Source organism: Malaclemys terrapin, chromosome 1 (assembly GCF_027887155.1).
Source record: "Malaclemys terrapin pileata isolate rMalTer1 chromosome 1, rMalTer1.hap1, whole genome shotgun sequence".
Classification (NCBI taxonomy): Eukaryota; Metazoa; Chordata; order Testudines; family Emydidae; genus Malaclemys; species Malaclemys terrapin.
In genome coordinates this window covers 39,041,928-39,067,590 of record NC_071505.1, presented here as the reverse complement: position 1 = coordinate 39,067,590, position 25,663 = coordinate 39,041,928, and the positions used below count along the sequence as shown (strand labels likewise).

The following is a 25,663-nucleotide window of genomic DNA, read 5'->3' as shown; positions in this document are numbered from 1 at the left end:
AAAAACTTCAAAAACAGACTCCAAAGAGAGACTGCAGAGCTAGAATTGATATGCAAACTAGACACAATCAACTCCGGTTTGAATAAGGACTGGGAATGGCTGAGCCATTACAAACGTTGACTCTATCTCCCCTTGTAAGTACTCTCACACTTCTTATCACACTGTCTGTACTCGGCTAGCTTGATTATCACTTCAAAAGTTTTTTTTCTCTTAATTAATTGGCCTCTCAGAGTTGGTAAGACAACTCCCACCTGTTTATGCTCTCTGTATGTGTGTATATATATCTCCTCATTATATGTTCCATTCTATATGCATCCGAAGAAGTGGGCTGTAGTCCACGAAAGCTTATGCTCTAATAAATTTGTTAGTCTCTAAGGTGCCACAAGTACTCCTGTTCTTCTTTTTGCGGATACAGACTAACACGGCTGTTACTCTGAAACCTTTCAGAAGTGGTGTGCCGAGTCTTCATTTATTCACTCTGATTTAAGGTTTCGCGTGCCAGTAATACATTTTAATGTTTTTAGAAGGTCTCTTTCTATAAGTCTATAATATATAACTAAACTATTGTTGTATGTAAAGTAAATAAGGTTTTTAAAATGTTTAAGAAGCTTATTTAAAATTAAATTAAAATGCAGAGCCCCCCGGACTGCTGGCCAAGACCGAGGCAGTGTGAGTGCCATTGAAAATCAGCTCACGTGCTGCCTTTGGGGCACATGCCATAGGTTGCTTACCCCTGGACTAAAGACTTGTCTATAAACACAGAACTTTCACTGGTTTAGCTAAAGGCCTGATGTTAAGACAACTTTGTAAATTACAGGTACAAACTAGACCAATATAAGTCCGGTTTAAATATGTGTTGGTCTCTGGTTCCAGGCAGTCAGGCCTGTTGGTTGGTGCAGTGGTTGAAGCTGGACATAGGGTTGGGACCAAGCTGAGGGCAGCGCTGAAACCAGGGCCCAAGGTCAGGCCATGGGTCAGAACCATGGGTAGTCTGTAGAGAAGTCGAATAAGTATTGTAGTCCAGTCAGAGTACAGATGCAGGGTTGAAGCTGTGTCGTCGTCAATCTGAGAGTCTGGGTTCAGAAAGCCGATTGGAGCAGGTCAGTAACAGGGCTGGAGCAATGTCAGAGTAGGGTGTGGACGAGGCTGGAACAAGGCTGGAACAGGAACCTGTTTAAGGGCAGACTGGAAGCCTGGGGAGTCTAATACACTGTGAAGCAGCAGGAGGAGGGTTCCTGGCCAGGTAGTGCTGTTGAATGGACTAACTTCAGCTGGTGGGGTCTGTGAATACCTCTGTGGGGGGGAAGAGAGAGGGGTGGTGAGGTGGGGGGGGGAGGCGGTTGTTGAAGGAAGGAATCTGATCAAGGCCCTGCTCAGGGATAGGCTGCTGCAGCATGCCTGAGTGATGAGTCACTGCAGGCTCTGTTGGAGGGGTGAGTCATGGCACTGGTTTGGCTGTGGGTTTGCCTCACAATGTGAGAGTAATCAAACAAAGTTCCACTAGTTTGCAATCAGTTTAATATCATACCTGCAACTAAATTGGTACAACTTTGTGTAGGCCAGGCTTAATAATGTATTGTCTTAATTCGGTATGGCGCTGCGCCTGCTCCCATTGAAGTCACTGGCAAACTCCCACTGACTTTGATGCAGGATCAAACCATATACATCTTAGTCTGGTGTTTCTGCTATTGCCAGGCCCGGTGTAACAACACGAAACACAACCCTCCCGTTTTGCAACTGAGTGCGGTTTCTGCCATGCAACGTGACAGTTTGTGAAACAGTTTGTTAACTTGCTACCGCCTGTCCATGAGGTTGCGAATCAGGAGGGATGGGGTATGTGGTCAAAAACAATCCCAATCTGCTTCCTGACCAGAGTGGCCCCTTTCATTGAATTTGTGAAAAGAGAGGTAAGGTTTGGGGGTACAAAGAATGCCCCTGAGCCCAAGTTGAGACCAGAGTGGCCCCTTTCATTTTTTCCACTGGCTTCCTCCTTACTTACTTCCAATGACTTGGCTGCTCATGCACCTGTCACTGGTCCAGGGATGCTTGCAAAATGGGAGGGATGGGGTTTGTGGTCGAAAACACTCACGGTCTGCTTCCTCTGGGGGGATGGTTGCAAAACGGGAGGGATAGGGTTTGTGGTCGAAAACACTCACGGTCTGCTTCCTCTGGGGGATGGTTGCAAAACGGGAGGGATGGGGTTTGTGGTCGAAAACACTCACGGTCTGCTTCCTCTGGGGGATGGTTGCAAAACGGGAGGGATGGGGTTTGTGGTCGAAAACACTCAGTCTGCTTCCTCCTGGCTAATGTGCCAAATTGATCTATTGCATGATTGAGGCATGCTGTTTCACTTTTTTGTGTGTGAATCCGTGAAAAGGGAGGTAAGGTTTGGGGGAACGGAGCAACTGGTCTAGGTCTAGGTGAGAGAATGCCTCAGGGCCGCCCGCAGGTGGGGTACAAGTGGTGCAATTTGCCCCAGGCCCCGCAGGGGCCACCATGAATATGTTGGAGGCTCCCCCTGCATCAGTCTTCCCCCATCCCCCGGCGTCTCAGTGCGCCGTGTCCAGGAGCGGCCCTGGTGCGCTGCAGCTAAGCAGCTGGTATACATACCATTAAAGCATTTAATGTTTTTAAATAATGTATGTAGTGTATTTTCAAATTATTACAAAGCAAAGCAATTTTGGGGGCCCCTTCCATAAAAAAAAGTTGCAATACTATAGTAACATGTATTTGGAAATGTAAAAAAAAAAAAAAAAATTAGTGAAATACATTCAAAAATTAATTTGTAATAATTTGAAAATACAGTAAACACATTATTTAAAAACATTAAATGCTTTAATGGTATGTCTACATTTGCAATTACATAATGGGCTGTTGCTGGGTGATGATGATGGTTAGGATGAGGTGGGGGGTGTGTGTGTGTGTGCCCGGCCCCTTACCATGCTGCTTTACCCCCTCTCCTGGAGCCTCAGTGTGCTGCGACCAAGAGTGGCCCCGGACAGCATTGGAGCCACGGCTGCTCCCGGACGCGGCACGCTGAGGCACCAGGGGAAGACGGAGGCAGGGGCAGCCTCCGACATATTCGTGGGGGCCCCTGCGGAAAATTGCCCCACTTGGCCCCCCCCTCTAGGTGGCCCTGGCCCTGCAACACTTCTACAGGATAGAGAGGCGCTGCGGTGATTAAGCTTTGACAGGCTAGGAATTGGAGGCCTGTGCCTTTAAGACTCCAGTCCCAGGAACCCTGCTCAGAGGCTGACATGCAGCGTCCCTGTGAGAAGAACAAAAACAGCCTCTGCCCCCCCCCACCCCTTTATTAGCGAGCACAGTGGGTGGCTCATCCCACGGGGTCACTGTCCCCCCTCCCCCTCCCTAAACGAGGGTTTTGTACCCGCACAGGGTCTGGCAGTGTCCGTCCGTCCCGTCCCCCCCCCCCAGCTTAACCCCGGCTCTCATCCCCCACCACCTATTTTTTTCCTCTTCAGTCCCTCTTCTGCCGCTAGCTACGGTAGCTTGAACCCCCCCAGGCCAGTAAAATTCTGCCCCCTGCTCAGACCCTGACAGCCCCCCCGCTGCAATTTCCCCCCCTTAGTCCTTTTAAACCCCCCCCCCAAAGAGGAGGCAGCAAATCGTAAGTAGAAGTAAGGGCAGAGAGAGGGCAGTGGCTACAACGAAGGTTACTGGGCATGCTCAGTTCGGATGAGCATGCTCAGTACACCCAAACTAGGCAAACGGGAGCAAGAGCTGTTTGTGCCGTTACAGGCCTGCTGCCATTGCAGGTTTTCCCTTCTAGTGAGAGAATGGTATGCTTAGATCTCAAATCAATGAAGGCAACACTCAGAAATACCTCAAGACTTCTGGAATCTACTGCTCAAACAGTTTCACTTTTGTTTCTACTGCCTGTCCCTCCCTTCTCACATTTATCTCCAGGCTTCTTCTCCTTATCCAGATCAATTCCGCCCCCAACAATCTTCTATTCCATTGTTAAGCAACCTATGGCATGCGTGCCAAAGGCAGCACACGAGCTGATTTTCAGTGGCACTCACACTGCCAGGGTCCTGGCCACCAGTCCTGGGTGGCTCTGCATTTTAATTTAATTTTAAATGAAGCTGCTTAAATATTTTAAAAACCTTATTTACTTTACATACAATAATAGTTTACAAAAACAACAAGGAGTCTGGTGGCACCTTAAAGACTAACAGATTTATTTGGGCATAAGCTTTCGTGGGTAAAAACCTCACTTCTTCAGATGCATAGAGTGAAAGTTACAGATGCAGGCATTATATACTGATACATGGAGAGAAGGGAGTTACTTCACAAGTGGCGAACCAGTGTTGACAGGGCCAATTCAATCAGGGTGGATGTAGTCCACTCCCAATAATAGATGAGGAGGTGTCAATTCCAGGAGAGGAAAAGCTGCTTCTGTAATGAGCCAGTCACTCCGAGTCCCTATTCAAGCCCAGATTAATGGTGTTAAATTTGCAAATAAATTTTAGTTCTGCTGTTTCTCTTTGAATAATTGTTTAGTTATATATTATAGACTTATAGAAAGAGGTCTTCTAAAACCATTAAAATGTATTACTGGCACGCAAAACCTTAAATTAGAGTGAATAAATGAAGACTCGGTGCACCACTTCTGAAAGGTTGCCGACCCCTGTTCTATTCATTGAACTTTTTGAAACTTTGCACTTTTAGAGAGAGGTAAGGAATTGACTGTGTATACATGAGGGCAGGGGACTGGACTTGATGACCTCTTGAGGTACCTTCCAGTCCTTGAATCTATGAATTTGCAGAGGGACAATAGTTGAGGTCTGTTATTTCTCACCTCTATATATTATTTATTTGTTAAAAAACATTTTTGCTGTTAACAAACATGTTATCTCTGGAGACACAAATCCAGTTTGAGAACTGCAAAAGTAAGTAACTCTGATGGTATCTTCTAGACTGAGCACTGAGTCTCATTGGGTTAATAGAAAGATTAACCTAAATAATCTATACAGAAGTCCCTGGAACACCATAAGATTGGGTCCCTAATCCATGAACTATTGGAATCATTTACAAAACTTTTCTTAAACATTACATGAATATATTGTCTCATACTATAGAATTAGAATTTAAAATCCCTATTCCATGATGAGATATCTTTGAGCTACAATATAGGTTTAATTAAACCTATCTTTAGATAGGTTTTTCCCCTCAAAGAGCATTTTATAAAAAAAAATCATTTTTTTTATTGATTTTTATCCACCCTGATCCAAATTACTGGCTCAGACTGAATATTAAACATTTTAGCTGTGATAATCATTCTGTTCCATAGCAGAGAAATGCAGGTGCTATTTAAAATGATATCCTGCTTTAGGTATATTACTGTTCCTAAAACATATATACTACCCACAATAAACCTTTTGTCCTATCAGTTTTCACCTGTTTTGCTTTCAGATAGTTCAGAGAAATTTGATCATGTTTAGAATAGCCCCTGACTATGTATCTGGCATTATAATACATGCCGATTGCTTGTTTCAGATGCGGGTTTATCCACAATATACCATACCACAATATATTGAACAGAAATTGTAAATTCAATTTGGAGATTTATATGCCAAAGTACCCAATATAGAGAGCATACAATGTAAGAGACAGAAAAAGATTTCTTAACCGTTGCAATGAGCTCCATAAAAGAAACATGTAACCTAGTAGCTCAAAGGATGTGACTAACGCTGCCCACTAGAAATCTTTGGAAATTGCCTGAATAATTAGGCATGCAAGATGGAACTAGTCATGCGACTAGCAGGATTTTCATTGCTCTCCGTTTGCCTGTGATAATAGAGCTAGTTTTTGTTGGCCATGCTAAATTGTGCTTCCAAACGACAGACAAGTTGAAGAAAGTGACACTGCTGCCAGCTGTTGAACATCCAGCTGCAAAGGCCTCTGTATCCAAAAGCGTGTTCACATGAGAAACTTGCCTAGTTTCAGGTTTCATTACATACTCTGGGCTTATCAACGCTGTTTCAAACTGGAATAAGCTGCACCAGTTCAAAATTTCTCTGCCATGCAAGCAGCAGAAATTCCCATGAAGACAAGACCTCAGCTTTGTAGAGAGCTTTGTGACACTTGATTTTTTTTTTTTTTTTTTTTAATCAAAACCACAGGGAGTCTGTGGCTTCACCAAAAGACATGGTGCAACAACATAGCATTAGCTGAATTTCACATTGCAGTCTGCGTTTTGTTCAAACTTGTAAATCAGTGGAATTCAAGGTTTAAAGGCAGGGAACTCTCAGTATCAAACAGGAGAAAATCTTAGTTTCTGCCCCAGAGGAGTGCATGCTATCATGGGTTTGCACAGCTTAATTTCAAAGCTTGTATCTTGTAGTGTGGGTTTATGCTGAGACACTTCAGGATCATGTGAGGCACTGTAATGCCTTCACAATCTATTACTTAAATACGCATTCCTACAGTTTGAAAAACTGACTTGACTCCTTCCTTAGCATAACTATATGCCCCTATACCAGGGGTCGGCTACCTTTCAGAATGTTGTGCCGAGTCTTCATTTATTCACTCTAATTTAAGGTTTTGTGTGCCAGTAATACATTTTAATGTTTTTAGAAGGTCTCTTTCTATAAGTCTATAATATATAACTAAACTGTTGTTGTATATAAAGTAAATAAGGTTTTTAAAATGTTTAAGAAGCTTCATTTAAAATTAAATTAAAATGCAGAGCCCCCCGGACCGGTGGCCAGGACCCGGGCAGTGAGAGTGCCACTGAAAATCAGCTCGCGTGCCATAGGTTGCCTACCCCTGCCCTGTACAATCAGATGGAATGTTGCCAACTCTCATCATTTTATGTTGAGCCTTATGAAACACAAGGGGTTTTCCTTAAAGACCAATACATGAGTCTCAGCTGTCTTTTAAGAAAGAAAAAAAAGTTTCTAGCTATCATGGAGAAAAGCTTGAAAACACAGCTTGGGTGTGGTCTAAAGGTTCAAAAACCAGAGACAAATAAATATGCCCCAAATGTGTGTGTTCTTAATCTCATATGGGTTTTAAGCCAAACTCATGATCTTTGGGGTCTGACTCATGACTGTTGAATGCTTAGAGTTGGCAGGACTGTGATAAAGTTGGGAAACAATAAATTGGGGGCCAGATAAAATTAACAGATTCTTGGGCTGGATCCTACAAACTCTTGCAGGGAATAGAGAGCGCAAAGGGGAGATGCATGTACATGCTCCTTAGGCAACATCCTCAAAGGGCGAAAGTCTGTGCAGAAAGCCCACACAAAGTCTATGGCTTAAGTGGTGCATAAGCATCATATGGGCTTTCTGTATGGGGGGTGAATTTTACCTACTGTACAGTGTGTTGCACTTCAGTAATCTGACATTTTCACCCACATGCCAAAAGAACCAGGTTGGAGGCTGGGGGCAACTTGGTGCAATGGTGTTGAACCCTCATATAATATTGTGGAGCACTGCATTCATTGACTGGATGGGGGAGCATCCTCAATAGATGAAATATTTTGTACTCCAAGGTCTCACTGCTTTTTAAAAGAAAAATACTCCTTGGGCTGAAATCTTGTTGGACAACTCTAAGCTAGGGAAGCACATTTCATGGCCATGTTATACATCCATAAAAAATGGATTTTATAATGGCAGTGCTGATAGACCATTAAATAGATGGGTACGAGTAGGTGCTGCTGTGAGATCGATGCAAGTTACTGGTTAACTGGCATATACATTTGTAATGAAATGTAATAAATAGAAACATGGAGCAAGTTGCACCCAGTTCCGGCACAGGCACATTTGATCAACACAAGCAGCTGCCAGTCCATTAGGACTAAGAACATTCCACTCATTTCCTTGCTCTCAGTGTGTTTAAAAGCTAAAGGGTAAATACAAGTCAAAATGCTGCAGCTCTGCTTTTTTTTTATTTTCTCTGCAATGGAGATAGAAAGTCTTGATGGATAAATGTAACAGATAAGTAAATACAATTAAATGTGACTTTGTTTTGCACAGCATCTTTCATGCAAGTTGTATCCCACCATACTTACATTAACCCTTTATCCTGCATGTGCCATTTTAGTGCGTCTGATTTGCTGCAAATCTTTTGACTTGTCAGTCCTCCCCCCACTCATATTCACGCCGTGCTCTGAGCCTCTCCAGCTATTCATCCATTGATCCTTTCATCCATCTGCTGCTCCAGCTATCCCACTCTGCTTTTCCCTATTGCTATGAATCTCCTTCCCAGCAACTCACATTTCCCTGCTGCACCAGTTACCCCCCCTCAGACCAGCAACCGCACAATTCATCGCTGCTGCACCAACATTCATCCACATACTTTCACTGTTCAATCTCTTCTCCCACTCACCTGCCACTACCCACTCGTTGCCGTTTATCTGCACCCTGTGCACCCCCCAGTTGGAGCAATCATTCATCTGACTTCCTACCTTGGGCATTTAAAACAAAAATCAGGTGCCATGGGGTTTAATAGGTTACCAAGCTAAAAATAAAAAATTACAGAGAGAGAAACTGCAGGGTGTAGGTAAGGGAGAAATGTTTTTCAGGCAAGATTTGAAAATATTTGGAAAGTCAATGAGGCAGAGAGAGAGAGAGAGAGAGTGTGTGTGTGTGTGTATGTGTGTGAGAGAGAGAGACACTTCCACATCAGGCTGAAAACCACCTGAGGTTCTTGTTCTTTCTTCTTCACCTCCTTTTTTACTACCTGAATCTCTTCTCTGAAGTAGCCAGACTGAACTAGCAGTAGTAGAGGAGAAAATCTTAATGAGGCCATGTCTCAAGATTAGAGAATTATGATTTTTTGTGGGGTGGAGGGAGGATGAGGATTCAAGTGACTGTTTCAAAAGTGTAAAGAAAGCACTAGTTTGAAAAGCAAACAATGAACCTCCAGAGGAATGAAAACTATCAACATAACTGAAGACTTACAAAAGCCCCAAAAAATATTTACTGAGGAATAGACCAGACAAAACCCTGCAATTTATCTCTCGAGGCAGAAGCCTGGAAACTTCTCCATTCCTCAACTGTGTTTCTTGGCTCTAAACATTCAATAACTTTCCAGCCAGAGAATTTCTCTCTCTCTCTCTCTCTCTCTCTTTTTCTCAGTTTGCATTATCAGTTGCCTAAGTACAGCATATTATGGTACTCTGTTTAGCTTGGTTTACAGCTTGCCTCCTTTGCATAGTTTCTGTCCCATCAGCTAGGAATTTCCCAGATAAATGGACACAGCCAGAGAACGACATTTAAGTGAAAAATGGAAGAACCCGTTAAACCCAAATGGGAAAACAAAATGAGAAACGGAAGAATATTGAAATATGAGGAGACAGAAATTCATAGAGCAAGCACCATCAAACAAGGGGCAGAATTCTTAATGAAAATGTTTTCGTTATATGGGGCTTAATAAACTGCTCATTGTATAAATGCTATTGATTTATGAGTTAATAAACGTATGCAGCCTTAGCATTTAAGTGCTTATACAGTAGTTCTATTAAGCCTCATAATCATATTTTAATGGGGAGGGGAAAATTATGGGTCTGTCTGGTGCCAAAGTGCCATTTAACTTGAAAAGTCTATTTGCCATTCTGCACCTCTGTAACAGTGGGGAAATTCCTGCCTGTTTACATATCCTTTCTTGTCAGGCCTAACTCAGCCCAGGGTATTTATTTGCCATAACTATAACCCATGTAGGATTGGTACTATAGAGAGCTGTAGCTCTCCACTGTTGAAATCCAGAGTGCCGTGTGCTGTTACTGTTCTTAGAAAGAGGGCTACATAAAAAATGGATGGCCCGTGTGTGTGTGACCCTTTGAGCCTCATTTGCATGACTGCAGTTTCATGCAATGACAGTTCTGGGAAGAAAGGGTTTGAAATAATTTAGTTGCATTCCTTTTCACATGGTCGTGTTCAGATTCACTTGCATTGTGAAGAGTTCTGCTTTCCTACTCACTTCCTCCAGAGGAAGTCCAAAATCTGTCTGTGAAGATGACCTTAGCATTGAAAACAAGCATTTTGTTGTTACAGTATGGAACAAGCGACAGAGACCTTTTTACCATCAGTGTAAGTGTATTTTTTCTCTTGAACAACGATATCCTTCTTACAAAGAAACTAAAGTCATTCTAAATCTATAGTGCTACTCTCCATGGGCTAGATCTTTGGCTCCTTCTCTAATTCCTTGCCTTAAAGGAGCCGGAAAGCTGTCCTGATGGTGCAGCAGGGGATTTCCCCAGCATAAGGTAGTCCCTGGCTTCCAAAAAACTGGATCATCTGGCAGTACACCACTCTCTCTTGACTCTTTTTTCCCCTATATTGGGGGTCATGTTGGGAGTGGGGGTGGCATGTCCAGAGCCCCTTGCACTTGTGTGATGTCCTGTTTGTAAAAAAATTCCTAGGGAACAATCACTAGTCAGTCAGTGTAAGACAAAGTATCCTTGAAACTGCCATTATTTACCCCCCGGAGCCAAACCAGCCCTTGGCTGCTCCTGGGATTGGGAAGCAGGATTGGAGTGTCTGTCAGCCCCTTCTGGGCCACCTCTTAAGGATACCCAGGTCTTCCACTCAGCATAGCTTGCCCAGACCTTAAGATCTGGCCCCATAAGCGTCTGCTTTGGAGCCAGAATTTTTTGTATCATTAAAAGCTGCTGTTATGGAGAGAGGCCATGTGGCCTAACTGAGAACAAAGGATTAGGAACCAGGGGCTATTCTGGATTCAAAATCATTCTCAGTCAGTTGCTCACTATATAAAACTTTCTTAAGCCAAGTCATTTGCCCACCTTGTTTCTGAGTCAACTGCATCCTGAAAAACTGGGAAAGAGAAAGAAAGACCTCTGATCAATGGGTACGTCATCTCTGCTGAGTTTCTCTGAGTTAGCGACACACCGATGTATGGCTGTAAATAGAGAGGCCCATACTGAAACTACAGATCCAAACCCTGAAAAGGCCAGTTTCAGAAGCAGAATTAAGGCCCATCCACACCCCAGTTCCTCTCTCCTTCTGAGATAATGAGTGTGTCACTGGGTTGGAAATGTGGGTGTATAATGGTCGTACTACATAAGCTGATGATCTGCGCACTTGCCTCGTAACAATGAACAATACAAAAATAAATGTGGATTCTGAAAAGTCCTTTTTGGCATAAGCTATTTGTACCTCAGAAAAGAAAATTTCATATCCAGTAATATGACTACGGTAATTACTAGTGTCTATTGTCATGGAATAGGGACTGATCACTCCAGCTATTCTAATTGATCTTAAAAGGCATTTGGCGCTGTGAACCCTTAGAGATGCTGGAGTTCTTGCTTTGACTATCTTTAAAAGAGTTGCACAAAAAAAGTCTGACTGGCAATCCACAGTAGAAAAGATGGAATATTTAAAAAAACAAAAAAAAACCAACCACCAAACTGATCGGGGCAGTAATAAACCAGGGAATTTGTTACAGCTCAGTTTTGTGTTGCATAGTTCTGCTGTTGAGAACGTATATACATCTACAAAATTCTGCTGTTCTCTGTTTAGTTCCTGATGTTGCTGGTACACTGTCTGCAGTGGCTCATGACACTGAGTGCCAGCCTCAGAGCAGACTATCACAAAGCAGGGTGGAAATCCCAAACTAGTTCTATAGTTAGATTTCACCCACTCAGTAGCAAATGTGAACTCCTAAAGCACTATAACATTGTTACAGACACAGTCAGACAATCCCCTTGGGTCATTCCGGTCTATCTTGACGCCTAGGCAAGCTGAACTATGTGACAGATGGTCACTTTACATGGAAAATCGCAATAGTCAGGTGACTCCCAGTTCCAAAGGACCAGTCACTTACTCCAGGTCAGTTGTACTCAGCTCTCAAACCAAAGACAAGGCCTGTAATTAACTAAAGATTTATTAAGTAAGAAAATAAACAAGAGAGCCATTTATAAGTTTAAAACAGGAAACATACATACAAATGAGTTTTACTCTTAGATTTAAAAAGTTTTTTAATAAGCAGCTCTATCTGTCCTTGACTCATGCCAAGCAGCATGGGAATCTCTTGCTTATTGTTAGGAATTTTTGCTCCTCAGAGTCCAGACAGTTTAAGACTCTGTTTCTCCATGTCAGGGATTTTATCCCCTTCATCCCAGAATCCAAGCTGATGGGATGAGTTCATGCACAGGCCTCCTCTTTCTGGAGGGATGAGGAATGAAGTCAAGAACGTCTCCGTCCTTTGATGCTACACAATGCCTCGTTTGCCTTCCATGGGCCACCTTGTGTGCAGGATGAGTACTTTGCCTCAATTAGTGGTTCTTTTCCTGGGTGGTGAGTTACACCAGTGGTTTTTAACCAGGGGTCTCTGGGAGCACACAGAGGTCTTCCAGGGGGTACATCAACTCATCAAGATATGTGCCTAGTTTTACAACAGGTACATAAAAAGCACTACAGAAGTTGGTACAAACTAAAATTTCATACAGACAAGGACATTTATACTGCTCTATATACTGTACACTGAAATGTAAATACAATATTTATATTCCAATCAATTTATTTTATAACTATACAGTAAAAATGAGAAAGTAAGCAATTTTTCAGTAATAGTGTTCTGTGACATATTTGTGTTTTTATGTCTGATCTTGTATTTAAAGTGAGGTGACACTAGGGGAACGCAAGACAAATCAAACTCCTGAAAGGGGTACAGTGGTCTGGAAAGGTTGAGAACTACTGAGTTACACAATTACAGAGGATTATAATGCAAACACTCCATATAACTTTATACCATGGAATACGGATATTCCGTATATACTTGTTCATAAGCCAAATATTTTTGATAAAGTGACGCATCAAAGAGCGGGGGTCAGCTTATAAACTGGTCTACACCAAAATTTGATGATTTTCAACTCTATGGAATCATTGAATTGAGTATCTAATACATTGTCGTTTTGTTTACCTGAAGCATCTGCAGGCATGGAGCCCCTCAGCTCCCTGTGGCCACGGTTCACTGTTCCCAGCCAGTGGGAGCTGAGGGGCTCCGTGCCTGTGAACGCGCCAGGTAAACAGAACGTCCAGGCCCGCTAGAGGCTTACCTAACGGGCCAGGAGCCAAAGTTTGCCCACCCCTGAAATATAAGGTCAGCTTATGAAAGGGTCATACAGTTTTTGCTACTTTTACCTAACCATCTTTGGGGGGTCGACTTGTAAAGGAATGGGCTAATGAACGAGTATATACTGCAAGTAGGATTAATACATGCAGCATCCTACAAGCATTTCATAAAGGCAAAAATCTAAACATATTATTATAACAGTAATATCTATTTACTAAACCACTGATGAGCCAGGTTAGTTTCCAGTTATGCATTTGTCAGTGTTCAGTGAGGTCCTGGGTCTTTGGCATGTGTTGGCATCTGGTCTTCCAGCATCACAGTTGCAAAGACATCAGGCCACTGGAAATTCTTCAATCAGAGTGCAAAATATTTAACCATGGGTATGTTTCCTGTGTCTTAATTAGTTGATTGCTATAAAAATAAGAGTTCCCTCTGCCCCTTTATTGGCCCAAGTCAGAATTTGGATCTGGATCAGAATTGTAAATACTCTGGAGCTTAGGTGTGTTTGGATGCAGGATTTTGATTTGGGCCAGTCTAATGTAAAAATACATTCATTAGCTTTGAGGTAATGATATAATTATTCATGTGGACTCTGATCCTGCAAACTGCTCCACTCAGACCTTTTAGCTTACACATAACTCTTGTTGACTTCAGTTGGGCTTTACAATCATGTTTATTATAGTAATGCCTCAGGGCCAGCCAGGATATGATGTGTCCCTGCCTCAAAGAGCTTGCAATCTAAATAGATGAGACTGACACAGTCTGGGGAAAGGATATACAACACACGAACAGAGTGAACAATGTGATGGCAGCAGACAGCATATTTGTTCCATTTTGGTTGGGAGGGGTTACTTCTGAGGTGGGGATAAACTAAATGACGAGTGGGGAGGGGAAGGTGTGGAGTGAAACTGAGGTGAGGAGACTGAGCGAGAGGGCTCGGCGCAAACAGCCAATCAGTACAGGGCAGAGAAAGTCCAGACAGAACTGTAGAAAGTTCTCTGAATGTCCAAAGGTCCTTGTTTTAGCTGCTTCTGCCCCTACTAGCTGCAGTCTGTGGCTGGTTTCCCTGAATGCTATGTGGGTCATAGTGCTCCGAGAGGGGGTGAGGAGTTATCCCCAGCACCACTCTGGGTCCATGGGGTTGCTGGAGGGAATGGTGGCCCCAGCTGAGCCCTGTTTTGCCTCTCTCCCACCAGTGTAGCAGTCCCTGCTTTGGCTGCTTCTGCCCCATCAGCTGCAGTCTGTGGAGTCTCAAATGCAAGTGTGTCATAGAATCATTGAAGATTAGAGTTGGAAGAGACATCTAGTCCAACCCCCTGTTCAAAGCAGGACTAACACCAACTAAATCATCCCAGCCAGGGCTTTGTCAAGTCAGGCTTTAAAAGCCTCTAAGGATGGAGATTCCACCACCTCCCTAGGTAACCCATTCCAGTGCTTCACCACCCTCCTAGTGAAATATTGTTTCCTAATAGCCAACCTAGACCTCCTGCATTGCAACTTGAGACCATTGCTCCTTTTTCTGTCATCTGCCACCACGGAGAACAGGTGAGATCCATCCTCTTTGGAACCCCCCTTCAGGTAGTTGAAGGCTGCTATCAAATCCCCCCTCACTCTTCTCAGCCTTTCCTCATAAGTCATGTGCCCCAGCCCCCCACACTGCTGTTGTTAATGCCCAGATGACAGAGTCTTAAGAAAACTTTAATTTCTTTATGTTCAGATAGCCAAACACTTTTTAAGAATGGGGGGAGGGATAGCTCAGTGGTTTGAGCTTTGGCCTGCTAAACCCAGGATTGTGAGTTCAATCCTTGAGGGAGCCACTTGGGGATCTGGGGCAAAATCAGTACTGGTCCTGCTAGTGAAGGCAGGGGGCTGGACTCGATGTCCTTTCGAGGTCTCTTCCAGTTCTAGGAGATGGGGTATCTCCATTAATTAATTATTAAAAATTATTAAGGGGATTCACTTGTGACTGGTAATTAACACGGTCTTGTATCTTACTGGTGCCTCTGTGTGTGAGAGTACTCCTTAGAGTAATTGCCATAGCTATGGGAAACTGGATGAAATTCCCTGTTGTTGTTTTTATGTTTTTGTTTTGTTTTTTTTCTTGGAAATTATGGTGAAAAATGTTTTGTGAAAATCCAGAAACATGATTGTTTAGTTTTCTAAGAAAGCGTGACTAGTTCAGTGTCCAAATCACCCTTCTTCTGAACATGTGGGAAATCTATACACAGTTTGAGCATTGTAGGTTAGGTAGCTGCCTCCTTCCCCTCCCGCTCCCCTCCAAAAATCCATAGAAGCTTTCTAGATTGCTTTGTACAAATGCCAAAACATGGGTACCACAGAAATGATTCATGTAGTAAACTTGGTGTGCGACTCATTCATTTAATCTTAATGATCTGATAATAACTTCAGCTTCATGCTTGTTCATTTCTGATTGTAAATAATTTTCAACAATTAAAAGTGCAAGAATGCCAAATTTTATGTGGAACCTAAGTAACTTTGGGACTAAAATTAATGCTGTTCCTCAAAAGATAGAACAAGAGAAACTTGGTAACATTCTTGCAGGAATTTGTGGGATCTCTTTCCTCCCCTCTTCCCCCCCCCCCCCCCCAAAAATCTGATTTTCATGAATTCATGCCTCCAGACCTTCCCCACACAGTTTGATTCAGAAAGCCCCCCAAACTCAAAATTAAATTCAGTGAACATTTGAGCTTTGGTTTCAGGACAGGAAACCATAATCTTTTGTATGGCTTACCCCAAAACCACATCAGCCCAGGTTTGCAAACGTCCTCTTGAAAGAAAACCTCCAAGTAAATTTTGTGTGTATCAGACTTCATTACCACAGTTTAGTTCAGCAAGGTTACATGGGTTAGCAAAACATTCCACAAATAACCCTGAAGGTAAGTGGCTGGGATTATTCCATCCCTTAAAATGGAAGGGGTAGTGTTTCTGAGACACCATTTTAGAATGGGTGAGGGGCTCAAGACTCATGCAGATACTTTCAGAAATTGATTGGGTAAGGTCAGAGGAAAAGTTGCAAGACACCCTATAGGCACCAATCTATATAAATGCTGCTACACTTGTTCTTCAGGATAATTACAAGAGAAGCATTAAGGCAATTTGAAAATCCGTGTCTGAGTGTGGATTATGGAAGTTCTAATGTTCTGTCTGTTGAGGACTTGACTGATACTTTCAGGTTTTTGGTCTTTCTTAATAAAAGCATATCCACTTTACCTCGATATAACGCGACCCGATATAACACGAATTCGGATATAACGCGGTAAAGCAGTGCTCCGGGGGGGCGGGGCTGCGCACTCCGGTGGATCAAAGCAAGTTCAATATAACGCGGTTTCACCTATAACGCGGTAAGATCTTTTGGCTCCTGAGGACAGCGTTATATCAAGGTAGAGGTGTAATTATGTAGTCAGATCATTAAAATTGATCCAATATGAGAGAGAGAGAAAGAGAGGGGTGGTGGTTAGCCTTGCCATTTTTAAAAACCGCTTTATCCTAGTAACAATGTGGCTTCCCAAGTACTGTACTTGCCCTCCCCTACACCTGACTTCTGGGATCTCATGTGTTGCTTTGTAAATGGCAACAAGGTGTATATGATCCAGTTACCTTGTCTTTTAAACAATTTGCTTGCTAATATTACAACACCGCCTTTTGTCTCCAAGCATTGCTGGCAGCTGGTGGGGTTGAATATTGACCACCCCTCTCCCACCCCACCCCCTTTAAAAAAAAGTTTGGGGCTTTTAACAATGTATGTAAAGTGCTTCGTGGATGGTTTTTATTCTATAATTTATTGCTGCCATATCAGATTCCCCCCCTTATAAAAGAAATGGATTTAAAGTGAATTTTAATTGAATAAGAGTAGCTCCTGCATGGTGTGTGTGTGTTGGGGGGGTGGGGGTGGGGGAGGAGATGGTTTAGAAAAGAAAGCGGTTTTGCAATTCAGTTAATTCTGACTGACAAATTGGACAAGAGTATTTAGCCTCCATTTGGCCCCCATTCTGTAGAGTTCTGTGCTCCCTGAACTCAGTAAGAGTTCTGGGTGTTCATCACCCACCTCACAGGATCAGGCGCTAAGTAAACCGCACTTACTGCATGTCTTTGGGCAAAACAAGTAGGCCCTGATTCAACAAGGAACTTAAACATCTCTAATTTTCAGCATGTGAATAATCCCAGGGGGCTGTATTTAAAATTATTCATGATGGTGCTTGAATGTCTTGAATATTCTTGAAAGTTGTCTTGAATATGGTGCTTAATATCTTGCTGAACTGGACCTTAATTTCTCTGCCTCCATTCCCTGTCTGTAAAATGGGCATGATAATATTCCCTTTCCCTTTTCTGTCTTATTTGTTTAGAACATAGTTCCCTGCCATGAAGTTTGATCTCTTGCTATGTTATACAGTGACCTAGCGCAATTCGTAGAGTCCAAGGCCAGAAGCAACCACTGTGATCATCTAGCCTTACCTCTTGTATAACACATGCCATAGAACTTCCCCAAAAATAATTTCTGGAGCATGTCTTTGAGAAGAACATCCAATCTTGATTTAAAAATTGTCAATGGTGGACAATAGGCAGTCCAAGTCAGTTGAGTCCCGTAGGTGCTGCCATAACACACGCAATAAAAGAGAATAAAAGCTAGAAGGATTCTACTATATCAGGCTGAGTTCATGTGAGATGATTACAGCACATCTGATTTTATTTTGTTCACTTTTTGTTAATGTAAGTCTTCAGTTAACGTGCCTGATCAGAACTAAACTTTTAGAAGTGCACTGGGACTTACTTTTGGATCTTTTCCATGGCATTTAATTTTTGTTTACTGTTTTCTTAGAAGAGGAAAAAAATGAAGCCAGTGAATATAAGATGGAATGTTATGCTGCGTGGATGTCTGATATAATCTAGTCCTACTGCTTTGAAAAAAAAATGAATGCCAAAAAAAAACAACTTTATGGCATGTGCACGTTATTTTGGTTAATTTAACTGGAAACTTTTAATTTATAGAATTTAGCGGAACTGCTTTGGAAAAACTTTAATGATTTCTAATAAGACTTAATTTTCTCAAGCATAGTAATTCTTCCTAATACAGATTATAACTATCGTTATCCTGTTATTGATATTTATATCCAAACATATATAGGCCCCAACTGAGATTGGAGCCCTGTTGTGCTAGGTGCTGTACATACATACACAGTAAGAGACATTCCCTGCCCTGAAGAGCTTACAACCTAAATAGACAAGACAAAGGGTGGGAGACAGCAAATATCCCCTCCTCCCCCCCCGGTTACACAAGAGAGGGAAAGTTGTCACTCAGGACGTCTGTGATAGACCTGGGAATTGAACCCACGCTCCTAAATCCCAGTCCAGAGAGCTATAATGAGGCCATACTTCCTCTTGATGAGGCATAGCCCCCTGCTTGGAAGTGTGGTGCCTGTATCGTTAGGGTGACAGCCCCTAACGAGCATCATATAGAGAGAGCAGAGCAGTGATGGGTATTTCTAAACCATTCCCTTTCTAATATCCACATTTCAATTCAATAAATATCCAGCTCTTAAAGGGATAAGTTCTTCTTTAAGTTGTACCTCTGCAAATCCATTGACATAAATGGATTTACATGGGTGTTAACTGAGGGCAGAATTTACCCTAAACTGGCATAAGAAATTGCTGCCGTTTTCCTTAAGGAAAATCCAGTAAGTAAAGTCACGTCTTGACTCCTGTTGCTAAGCTTGAGGGGCAGTATCATTTTTATATACATTGCCTTTCCAGTGGGACAGGAATAGACAAATGAGTCTGAGTTAATCTGCATTCGCTGTGTCCTAAGATTTGTCCTTACATGCTAGATATAGAATTAGATATGATTATTATTTTAGCTATAATTTATAGCAGAGTAAGCCTGCTTCTCTAGCTCATTGCAGATAAGAAGATGGCACAAACAAGGTGACCATATTTTAAAGTGGATGACATGCTATGCTTGTGCTGTTCCATCACTAAAATGTGGGAGGGGAGATGGCTTGTTTGGATTGGAACACTGAATTCCTGGGGAATGGTGGGGAGGTGAGGGGAAAGGAGTCTTCTCCAAATAGCACACAGCTGCTCTGAGGCCTGGAGAGAGGGTAATAGCGCTGTAGAGGAGCACAGGGTTTCATTACACTTTATGGTATGCATCGAAGTCTGCATTCATCAGGAATACGGTATAATTCTGGGACCTTTCCTGGTTGTTCTGGTATATGAGATCACCCTGTTATCAAGAGGCAAGCTGACACTGCCTCTTCTGCTGTTTCATTTACAGTTAACTACTTGATTTGGCCCATGATGGGACCTTTGGAAAATAGGATTGGAGTTAGTCTCTTTCGTTCTGTCTTTTTTATTATTTTGAACTAAACTAGATCTAAAAAAGACAGAATCATTCTACTTAAAGCAATCCTTCCCATTACATCCTTGTCTATGCCTAGAACCATGAAAATACAGAGACTATAAAGATAGATTAGAATTAGTGGATTATTCAAAATGCCAATATGAGTCTTGGGCACAGTAAACAGTTTACTGTCTCGGGGAGAGTTCTTCCGTCCCAGCTTGAAAAGTTTCTGCAGATTGGATGTTGACTTTTAGGTTCTGCTCTTCAGTGCAAATGATGATTCAGGCAATTCCCTTTCACCTCCCACCACGGAGTTTGCTATTGCTGCCAACTTTAACTTCTGTTTTGGCACAGGGATATGGTTCTTTTTTTCAGTTCCTTACTCGGCTTTAGCACTTCATGTGGCTTGTACCCTCCCACAAGGCATTCCCCTGTTAGATTACTTTTTGTTTTAAATTATTTCTCTTTTCTGGTGACCCATTTCCTTTCACAGCCCCAGGTCTTTCAAATTTGACTTGAGATCCCTTATAGTTTTCCAAGTCCTTTCCTCATCAGGCAGGCACTAGACAGTCACACAACTAACTTTTCAAAGGAAGAGTTACTGGTTCACATTTGTTTGCCAGATTTCTGTCTGCATATAATCTCCCCCCCACCCTTATACCTACATGTCCGGGCATGCATGCTTTCCTTCCCCACCATCAGAATTTAACTTTTGCAAGTCTGCAAAATGTTCCATGTTTGGGAAGCCAGCCTGAGTGTCATAGATAAAAGCACACAGTAGCTTAGCTCTCACAGGGCATTAATATAATTTCAATCAATCAGCTGGTCTATTTAAAAGTTCAAATGCAATTAGCTTCTGAAATAGAAGTTTCAAGAGAATTCTAAAAAGAAATTTACATAGTTAAGACAAACTATATACTATTAAAATTTGATATTTTATTTAAAGAAACAAAGTTGAGTGTTAAGACTATGACACACATCAGTAATCACAGGAAAATTTAAAAGTTAAGGCTTATTCTGCACACCAGCTGACACTCCTAAAAGTACAGCAACTTCCATTAAAACGTGAAAGTCCTGATCAAAAGTTCAGTGAAGGCAAAGGGTTTTGGATCAGTCCCTTAATGAGTATAGGGATAATGATGTGTTATTGGCCAACAAGCAAGATTTGAAGTTAGAGTCCACTTCATGGTTTCAGCATGCCCTTTTTCTCTTCATCCACGCAACCCACACAAAGTTGCCAACTCTTATTTTTTTGTTAATATTATGATATTTTGTGGTTTTCCTTAAATATTCTGAAGACCTAATTTATGTGAGAAATGTCAGATTTCATTTTTAGTGTCTTGCCCTCATGATTGTGAAGAAAAGATTGAAAATGTAAGCACTAAGGGCTCGCAAACAAGCAGGCAAATATAAGAATCCAGGTATTTTTTAAAGACACTCATGACTTTCTAGGGCCTGATTCTCGATTTCGGAGTGCTTGAGCTTCACAGTACTGCCCTCACACTCCCATTTGCTCTGCCAGTGTCCCCCATACATCTCTTCCAGATTTACATACCCTCCTTGTGTTTGGCTTTCTGCTCTTCCTGCTAAATTGGGGGGGGGGGGGGGGCGACGACTGACATATAAGCACTAGGGACTTGTCTGTGCAAACTGTCACCAACTACCTACATCAGTTTTTAATTCATGCTTTTTGTGTTGGTACAAGGCTCTGTGTGGCCAGTCTCTTGTTTTGGATTAAGAATGCCTTAAATTCCTTTTTTCACCCTTTTTAAAGCCATTAAGGCAAATCAAAATAAAAATCACATACAGACTGGCACTTTAATAAACAGAAGTGTGAATTCAAACCATTTTTTTTATTTTGGTGGCATCTTGTGTGTAGATTGGCGCCAAAATCACCCAGAGCGATTCTCCCTGATTAACCTTCTGTGGGTCCCATAATACTTCCCAGTCCCTCCCTACCTGCTGTAGAGATCCCCACCCCCTTCCTGCCTCTGTGCTGGGCTTCAACACTGCCTAAGTGTAATCTGTCATTCTGCTTTCCTGCTGAATTTGTGTGCTGTGATAAGCAATGGAGTATAGGCTGTCCCTGAAACACCTCAGGCTCCATTGTAGCTGTAGTGTGCTTGAATTCATTAAGCAGGCAGATAGGCTGATGGCTAGGTTCCAGTGTGCATACAAATAGCTGGTTCCCAAGTCACTGTTAAGGCAGGAATGGGTTGCAAGAGCAGGGTTGCAAGCAGGTGGACTGGGGAAAGGGAGACAGAGTAAGAGGGGTTTTAAAAAAAAACAAAACAAAACCAAACCACACACAAGCCTCCGACATTCCCTCCCCCAGCAGGCCATCTTAAGAAAGGTGGCTTGGCTTTTGGCTTCCAGGAGCGCTGCACCCTAGGAGTTGCTGTAACAAATATCTAGCTCTCAAAGTTATTGGAAGATAAGCTGGACATATCTACAGAGCATTTGCTTTTCATGCAGTTAGGAATGAATAAAACTAGCTCTTGAAAATCTAGTTCTGAAAAGAGATACATACTTGTTGCTCTTTGACAACGGTAATAATATGAAGATATCACACAGGCAGAATTGGGTCCCAAATAACTGTTTACTGTTTACAAACAAGCAAAGCCTAACTGTTTAGATACCGGTAGTCTGGATGGTTTCTAGAACCTACAACACAGTGCACACCACTAGAGGGCTCACAAACTACTTAACAGGATACTGTCTAATTTCTATATGCTGAAACACCAATCTACTTTACTGAAAATTAATGAAGCTAATGGATTAGTTTTTTCCCAAGCAATTTAGCATGATTGCTATAACTTTTAATCCATTAGAAGGATTTCCTGGCATGACCGCGATTGTTGCTCTTTGGATTAATGCAGGTATTCCAGTTCTCTTTCCTTTCCTTCTCCAACTCACCAGCTCCTCAACTAACAAATGTCTGGAAGGGCATCACGGAATCAATAAAATCCAGTAGCTTTCAGTGTGAACATTTTAGCTAGAAAGATCATTGCTAATATGTAATGGAAAAAATTAAATCCTTTGTGTTATACTGCATTTAGAGTTACTGGATATGTAAAAAGATTGATCCTTTTTTATACTTTCAGAGAAATTGCCATATGATTTTTAGCTGGCAGGCACTTAAACTTTCAGAAAGCTCCCATAATTCTGCTGTTTAATAACTCTGAATTCTTAAATTTTGTATTTGTTTAGATTTTGATCTAAATTAAACCCCACACCAAACAGCATCTATCCGAAGCTCTTGGCTTATGTTCACAAGCCAGTAAAAGGACATAGAGAACATAAAACCTTCCAAAGCATCGTCACTTCTCCTTCCTCCCACCCTATTGCACATCCTGACTTCATTGATGGCCTTTGGATTACCAGTCATTTCTGTGACCATACTCACTCACCTTCATATTTTCCCACAAGACAATTGACCTCATTTGACACTTCAGAAAACCCCAGTAATTCTCAGAGGTTTGGTTATAAATCGATATTTTTAAAGCTTAGGTTACTAAAGTTAGGTTAAACTTTATTTTCCCGATGTCTTACATTTTCTCTCTTTTCCTTTTAGGTATTACATAGAAATGGCTTTATGGATCTGGACATTGAGCATTTTGAGCTGTTTTTGTGTCAGCTGTGGATCCAAGGTTAAGAAACTGCATTTTGAAAGTCCCACAGAGTTAAACCACCTTACAGTGAATAATGATACCGGGACTGTCTATTTAGGAGCAGTAAATTACCTGCATCAACTTACAAAAGACCTGAAGAAACAGATATCTGTGGAAACGGGTCCAAAAGACGATCACAAAAAGTGCACTCCTCCCATTGAAAATCAGTGCAGTGAAGCAAAATTGACTGACAATTTCAACAAGTTACTTTTGCTGGATAAACTAGAAAGAGAAATTGTTGTGTGTGGGAGCCTTTTTAAGGGAATCTGTGCTATCAGGGAGCTGGAGAACATTAAAAATATAACCTATTATGTTGATAGCGGTGGGGAAAAGTCCTTTGTGGCAAGCAACGATGAGACTGTATCAACTGTGGGACTAATCACCTCCCTGAATAAAAAACGACTGCTCTTTGTTGGAAAAGGGAATGGACCAAATGATAATGGGATAATAATTAGCACTAGGCAGCTTTACAGTGAGGATGGGAAAGACATTTTTGAAACCTATACAGACTCTACAGCTATTAAGTCAGTATATCACTCCTCAAACACGCAGCAGTTTGTGGCGGTCTTTGAATATGATCAATATGTTTATTTTATCTTTAATCAGCAGGAGAAACAGCCCCTTAAAAATCGAACACTAATTGCACGTCTGTGCAAAAATGATCCCCACTACTATTCTTACTTTGAAATGGACTTAGGCTGTCCAGATGATGATGGCACATATGACCACTGTCATTCTGCCTATGTCACTACCCCAGGAGAAAAGTTGGCTGAGAGCATAGCCCAACCGGGACAGGAGAATAGTAGTGTCCCATCAGGTGACAAAGTGCTTCTTGCGCTCTTCAGCAAATTCAACAAAGACAATGGCTCTCTCAAATCAGCCATGTGTATGTTTTCCTTGAGACACCTCAATGAAAAGATGGAAGAATGTCGGGAGGAATGCTACACTAAACCAGATAAAAAAAAAGAGTTTTATAAACCCTTTTTAGCAGAAGGATCAGAACCGTGTGGATCACATCCAGAGGTAATGTGAACCTCAACTGTAGGCTCTGTCTAAGACTTACTGTGATGGGAAATGAAATCTAATAAAGCATCTGATACTGGGTAGCTGTTTGATATATTGGGCAAAGGCATAATCAGATCATGGGACTGGAAGTTGAAGTTTGATTAAAATCAAATTGGAAATGAGATGCAATTTTTAAAGAGATTAGACATTGGAATAGCTCACCAAAGAGAAGTGGTAAAGCCATTATCACTTGGAGCCTTTAAACTGATGTTGGATGTTTTCCTGAAAGGTCCATTCTAATTCAGTCACAAGCTATTGCGCTCAACAAAGTTATTTTATGCAGTACGGAAGTATTACTTCCGATGTAGAAACTATTGGGTGAAATTCCATAGCTGGTGTAATGCACAAGATCAGGCTATAGATGATCATAGTGAATATAAATATATGGAGATATACCTATCTCATAGAACTGGAAGGGACCTTGAAAGGTCATCTGAGTCCAGCCCCCTGCCTTCACTAGCAGGACCAAGTACTGATTTTGCCCCAGATTCCTTAGTGGCCCCCTCAAGGATTGAACTCACAATCCTAGGTTTAGCAGGCCAATGCTCAAACCAGTGAGCTATCCCTCTCCTCCCATCTAACCTTAAAATCCATGAATCTATGAATTTTCAAATGCTATTTAAAAACCTTGAGACTGTTTTTTTTGGGTGGTCTAGCATTTTTAATGTTGTTTTTCAACTGGACTCTAATTTTTGAGTGTAAGGAGGTCTGCATATTTTTTCTGCCCAGGCCATGACCACCATGTTTTGGCCCCAAATATTTCCATAAAAGGGTGGTCACCCTTTACTTTCAGAGCCTGTCAATAACACTGCTTCACTGTCTGGAGAGGCTTCAATCTAGCTAGCCAAAATATTCCCTTCCTCCTTTCCCCCTGCTCTTGCGGTTTAGGGTGATGCCTCTGTGACACTCCCAGCTTTGTTTGCTTAGGAAGCAAAAAAGATCATCTGAGTTGAGGTATTGATTATTGTGGTGTCTGAATTTGTGAGAATGAGAATGAAATGTTGGAATTTTGCATGGTGATCAGGACTTGGCATCACTTAAGGAGGGGAAGGAGTGGATTAAAGATTAAAAGGTGACTATCTGGCAACCTTGTGATACCAGATTAAGTAGGAAGGCTAATGTGTGAACAGTCAGAGAGGAAAAAACATCCTTCTTCTAGAGGTAGTCTCTCCAGGTCAGGGTTAAAGTGCATTGGCAGGATGATGTGGGGAAGCTTGCACAGCATCTGCCTATACTGTACCTCTTCTGCCAACAGCACTAAGTTGACAAACCAAAATCTGGTTTAAATATATCATTTTATAGTGTGAACAGATCAGTCACATTTTTAAATGGCGGGTATTTTTGGTTCAAAAAATACCTAAAGCCTATTTATTTTATTGTACAAACTGGTTAGTTTTTAATATCTTTTTATATCTTCTTAAGGAAATAGGAACAAAGGTTTGGTTTGGTTTTTTTCAATCTGAAACGGCTCCTACAAAGTGGGATGTATTGGACCAGTTGTAATTAT

At 41.8% G+C, this 25,663-nt stretch overlaps 1 protein-coding gene across 1 annotated transcript in view; it reads left to right on the top strand.

Annotated features, from left to right (window-relative positions):
• Nucleotides 1–25,663, top strand: part of PLXNB2 (plexin B2) — a 337,927-nt gene that overhangs the window by 215,696 nt on the left and 96,568 nt on the right. The window contains exon 4 of the mRNA XM_054022660.1: nt 22,995–24,114. Within this exon, the coding sequence (XP_053878635.1) occupies nt 22,995–24,114 (1,120 nt within the window). The remainder of the gene's footprint in view (nt 1–22,994; nt 24,115–25,663) is intronic.